Source organism: Arachis duranensis, chromosome 9, assembly GCF_000817695.3.
Source record: "Arachis duranensis cultivar V14167 chromosome 9, aradu.V14167.gnm2.J7QH, whole genome shotgun sequence".
NCBI classification, from domain to species: domain Eukaryota; kingdom Viridiplantae; phylum Streptophyta; class Magnoliopsida; order Fabales; family Fabaceae; genus Arachis; species Arachis duranensis.
Window position 1 is genome coordinate 13964734 of NC_029780.3, and position 5648 is coordinate 13970381.

A 5648-nucleotide genomic window follows, 5' to 3' on the forward strand; every position below is an offset into this window, starting at 1 on the left:
TCTTTATTTGTTCGACCGTTCTCTTTTTGATATTGTGCAGGTTTTGACATGAAATCATTTTGGCACTTTTAGATTGAGAGGAGACTAAATTTTGTTTCTTTTTTTTTTTTTCTCTTTGTTTTTGGGTCTTTGATCCCTTCATTCCAACCGGAAAAAAAAAATTAAAGCTTATTTGTTGATTTTGTAAATCTTCATTTAATTAAAACTTTGAAGCAATTTAAGATTTAAGTTTAGTAGTTATGAAAAGTAATTTTCTCTTAATAAAAAAACTGTTCAATTCAGTTTTTCTTTTTTTTATTAGGATGTAGAAACTTTTTGGACTTAATTAATGTTAAAACTGGAAATTAGACTACTTTTATTCGATATATTATTATTAAAAACTTACATAAATATAAAATATGAACTTAATTATAAATATTTTATTCACGAAAATAATTTTTAAAAAATAAAGTTTTTTTTTGAAGTTTGTTAAAAATTTTAAAAATACTTCTAAATTTTATTTTGTTTTAATTTTATTTTAAAAGTTTTCGAATTGTATCAAATATACCCTAACAACTAATTTTTAAAAAATTTTTAAGACTAATTCAGCAACAATTTTATAAGAACAACCTTTAATACAAGCAAACCAGATATAATTGTCATATATTATTATTGGATTGATCCTAAACTTTCTGAAAATTTAACAGAAGTATATTCTATATAAATCAAAAACTTTCGAAACAAAATTAAAACAAAATAAAACTTAAAAATATTTTTTGTTCGGTTCTTCGCGTGCCAGACAGATTGAAGATGTTCTCAAGGTGAGATGGTGAAGGTCGGCCTGGATTTGGTGCCTGGTGAGCGAGACGTGAGGGCAGACGACTTCCCAAACTGTTGTAGTGTGAAGGGAGGTGCCACCTGCAATGACACTCCGACGCTCAAATCAGGAATGTTATAGATGGCAATGAGAGTAAAGTGAGATAGTGACGTACCTTGGAGGAGGGGTAGGACTCTCCTCATTTATACCCTGTCAGTAGAACGGACCCCACAGACTAGGTCTCTTTCCTAAAAGTTTTCTTTCCCAGCTGTCAGGTAACTGGCTGCTGGAGAGCAGGTGTCCAGGTCGCGATATGAACGTGCGACGCCCAGCAAACTGGCTGCTCGGGTCGGGTAGTCCTGCACGCCAAGTCGGATTAGGCAGGATGCCAACGGGGCTGGGCCATAACATTTTTAAAACTTTTGACAAATTTTAAAGACAAAAAATATATTTTATCCATTTTTAAATGATAAATTTTGTAATTTTTCATACCCTGCACAGAGCATATTTTGCATGGGTCATAACTACAAGTAGTCACAACCTGAAGATTCAATACGTAAATATTAGTGAAAGTCTTCCCCACATGGCATGTTTTTAATAATGCACATGGAGGCACATGGATAACAGAGTACAACATAATTTTAATAAAGTTCCTCATTATTAGAAAAAAAGTGAACCGTATCATTATATTATTATAGTACAAAGGAAAAAGCGTCACAGGAACTCGAAGATCTCGGGTGCAATCTAATTAATCTCGCAAGTACGTGCCAGCTGAAAATGCAACAAATCTGGAACTAAGATTCACTACAATGAATCTAAGACTTATATAGCTAATTTCACGAACAGAAGCACAACTGTAATTCTAGCTTATTCAGTTATTATTCCGTCTTGTCTTCTTCTAAATCACCATTTGAAATTCCATTGTTCCCTTGCACTGATCTATCATCTGGCAAGCTTCGAACTTCTTTTGAAATTGGCGACGGTTTTATGAGCGTCAAAGTAGTCTCGTCCCTGTCAAACTCTTCACTCCCATCGTCACGGTAAGCATAACTGTCAATAACAGCAACAGTTAGAAACAAATGATGTATGCGCCAAAAACCTTAAGGAAAACAAATGATTTTTTTACCGTGTTGAATTTTGGGATGGTGCCCATAGAACACAGATAACACACAGGAGAGAAAATGATAGAACTTGCCAAAAGGCTGGGATAACCCACGCATTTTGCCATTTCTCATTGTATATATCCTTTGATTTGAAATAGAGCTGAAAGAAAATGTTGAAAGATTAGTAACTAGAAATAACCGAATCTGATCAATGCATTAGAGAAAAAGAAAAAAAAAAGGAAAGAAGCTAGCATATAGGTTCAGCATTTTCCTGATCCAGGCCAAAGTTACACCTGATTTCGATTTTTCTACAACCTCTGAATCCACTGATTTCATAACCAGGCATGTAAACCTAGGTAACAGTAAAAGCAATTGAACTCAAGTTTCTTTGTCTGTGAATTACCTCGTAGCATATCCATCCCACGGATACAATCACAGCGACTGCCAAGGCGTTAGTGAACTTCCTGTAAATGTCCAGTTTTACCAACATCCTCCTGGCCTATGAAATTGCATAATTAGAGACGAGTCAATTCTAGATAATTACACGAAAAGTATGACAATTTATTGTTATTCGTCACATCACGTTGTGCAGGTTCACACAAGAAATTCGAGATAATCATCCTACTTAAAAAAGCTAGAAAGCAGAATTGGATTCATAGAGTAACAAAATCCGGGCAACATATCCAAAGCCAGGAAAGAAAATTCGCTTTACTTACTTTTACCATCAAAAGGATCAACACAAATTGACCATCTCCTACATAGTTAATACTTTACTGAAGAAATGTTATTATAAACTGGGAATCAACAAACAAGAAAAGAATAAATAAAATAAAATAACACAAACTATTGGCCTACCATGAGAGCACTGTGTAGTACAAAACTGAATCCAAATATTGTCATGTTCTACATATTTCTATAACACTAAGTAAAGAGATAACGATACCCCTCTTGTCTGTTGCTTCCAAAAGTGATTTAACAAAAACCAACAGAATATGAATAACAACTACAGCATGGCAATAGATAACTTTTCAGCTTTGTGCAGTCACATCCCATTTACAGGAAAACAGTGTATGAGACAGAACACAGAAAAAAAGGATCACGAGGTTTAATGAAATGACTAGTGAGGAAATATGCCATTGCAGTAGCAGATATATACCTGAAGCTTGTTTAAAGTTGCAGAGAGTGAAGTGAAAATCCAAAGAATGAAGAACACATCCAATACTGCAGAAGGAAGAACCAAAAACAGTCTTGCCTTTCCAGAAAGATCACTTACTGCTCCAACATTCTCTACCAATTCGAGAACTTCAGATGCGAGAAAGAAGGTTCCACCAAGCATAACCACCTTTGATGTGAGCCCACCAAGGGTTGGTCTCACAACACCATAGCCCATCGAAACCATCAAAATTACCATTCGTGCCACTGTGCGTTTAACAGTCCCAAAGGTGACTGCCCAGATGGTTGTCCCCATTGGTCTGACTCCAGTCTCATTGAATTCCGCATAGTCGAAGTACCACAGAGCCATCTCAAACATCCCCAACGTTATAACGACAGTAATACAATTCTGCAGCGGGAATACATCCTTCCAAGACCTAGCATACTGAGAGAACCAAAAGATCCCAAGGAAAACAAATGCAAAAGACATGAACTGGTAGAAAATCTTCATCGGTGCCATTCTTCCAGGCAAATAACCGGATGGATTTTTCCATACAGTTTTCCCTTCCACAACAATTTCTTTGAGCCTTGGATCACAATGGATGAAATATAAGTTATACATCCCAGTTTTTGTGATTTCTATAGATTTTAATGGCAGCGCCGCAACATCTTCATCCATTTCAAAAGAGACACCAAATACTTTAGGCCAATCTGAATTCTCCGCAGAAGGACGGTGAATAACCTGTCCTTCAGTACATACACCAAGTTTTGCTAGATCACTGGTGCAACAGACAGCCCTTTGACCCCCATACGCTGAGCCGCCAATTGTTTCCCTATCTTCAACCTCAAAAACAACAGCTTGAATCGGCAATGAGCTAAAGTTAGTGAAGTCTTTGTTTCTGCGGAATGTTATCCTTTCAAACCTGTTTTTCAAATTATAGCAGCCAATCAACAAACTAATATCAAATCAAGCATCAGTATATTGAGCAGAATAGCACAAATCCGATAAAAATAAAAAAAAAAACAAATAACATGAAAAATCCTAGTGCTGGATGTCTGCCATATATCATGTTTTGGGAGTGTCAGTTACAAGAAAATTTAAGCGTTTATATATTGATCCCTATGGAACCTATGATGCACAGAAATGCCTATTTCCCTTCTGTCCCCATTTCAGGGACGTACAGGAAACTATACTCGTACCAAACATTCAGAAAGTTCCAGTTTCCTTTCTTTCTTTTGATTAATGATTGGTTAGGCTAGCATGTCCACTAATAATACCAAACATGTTATATTTCAAATTTTTAAACTACTCCTTTGATCATAAATAATCTGAAACTACTTTTCTTTTATTCTTCTCCTTCAAACTCTACTTAGCTTATATATGTATACTTGCACCAAGATGTCAAGCTGTTTAGTCAACCATGTCAAATCATCTAACCATTCTCAAATGTCACCTTCACCTGAAAGTGAGTAGTCATCTTTTAAAAAATTGTAGTCTAGTCGTAGTCGGACCGTTTCGGGAACTTGTACCCATCTTGGTGCAACATAGCATGGAACCACCCGCATCCAGGTCCTAGTACCAAAATCCCAACTAACCCAGCACATTAACATATTAAGTCGTTTGTTGGACTTATATGCTAAAGGTATTCCTATTCTATTTCATTTTTAAAGGAAAAAAAAATTGATTTTGTCAACAGTGAACACACAAATATAAACTTGGATTAACATATCTGCTTAATGCCGCTCGCCAATTCACACAAGATTACACCACACAGCTCCCAAACTTGAAAGTTACTTATTATTTATGCAAAACAAGTGTGAATCAAGAGCGAATTCCTAAAATAGAAAGTGAAGCATAAAGAAGCAGCTGAAAAGTAAGAGATCATGCAAAATCTTAAATATCATATGATTTGAAGGTAAAAGGTGAAGGAAGGAAGGAAGGAAATGAATGACCTAATGTAAGAGTCGCCATTTGCAGCGGAAGAAGTGTCATTGTGGTTAGGGGCAGAAGAGTAAATTCCTTCACTGCCTCCGTGTACAACAAAGGCGTTGCCTTTGTCGGCGAACTTGTCACCGCTGTAAGTGTGAACCGATGCGTCGGTGGCCACAGAAAGCAGTAGAAGAAGAAACGCGAGAGCTGAGACCCGATGCATTGAACCGATCGAGAGAGCGCTCCGGATCTGTTCCGATGAAGAGTGAAGAGTGTGTCTTTAATTAATTTGTTTTTGGACAGAACATCCAAGAGTAAGAGAGAGAAGAAAAGTCTATGAATTTGTTGAGAATTCGAGTGAGAGCTAATCCATCTTTAATTAAACTAATATTTTGACTAGAAATATCTTAAATTAGTTTCACAAAATTTTTAATCAGTCAAATTTAACAAATTATAATTATTTAATTAATCTCTAACATTTTATTTTGTAAAAATTAATTTGTCCGTGAAATAATTTTTTTTAATAGGCCTAATAATTAGATTTGTTTAAAACTAAAATATTTTACAAAAAATTTTAGCTTCATTTAGAATATTACTCTATTTTGACCTAGATTAGACAAATATAACTCAAAAGAGATAATTCCAAAAAAAAAATTGGCTATATTCT

At 35.4% G+C, this 5648-nt stretch overlaps 1 protein-coding gene across 1 annotated transcript; it reads right to left on the bottom strand.

Moving 5' to 3' along the window:
• Nucleotides 1-1425: 1425 nt before the first annotated feature.
• Nucleotides 1426-5333, bottom strand: LOC107464871 (uncharacterized). Its single transcript, XM_016083825.3, has 5 exons — nucleotides 5005-5333; nucleotides 3056-3974; nucleotides 2303-2398; nucleotides 1923-2059; nucleotides 1426-1846 (listed from the first exon to the last, which is right to left on the bottom strand). The coding sequence occupies exons 1-5, from the start codon at nucleotides 5202-5204 to the stop codon at nucleotides 1675-1677; spliced, it is 1524 nt and encodes a 507-aa protein (XP_015939311.1). The 5' UTR covers nucleotides 5205-5333; the 3' UTR covers nucleotides 1426-1674.
• Between the last annotated feature and the right edge of the window lie 315 nt (nucleotides 5334-5648).

What these genes read in the sequence shown, in the direction of transcription:
- LOC107464871 (XM_016083825.3), bottom strand. Translation starts at nt 5,204, where the DNA reads ATGCATCGGGTCTCAGCTCTCGCGTTTCTTCTTCTACTGCTTTCTGTG. An exon ending in AATGGCGACTCTTACATTAG is followed by an intron (nt 3,975 to 5,004) that starts GTCATTCATTTC and finishes TTTGAAAAACAG; the next exon opens with GTTTGAAAGGATAACATTCC. An exon ending in CCATCCCAAAATTCAACACG is followed by an intron (nt 1,847 to 1,922) that starts GTAAAAAAATCA and finishes TGTTATTGACAG; the next exon opens with TTATGCTTACCGTGACGATG.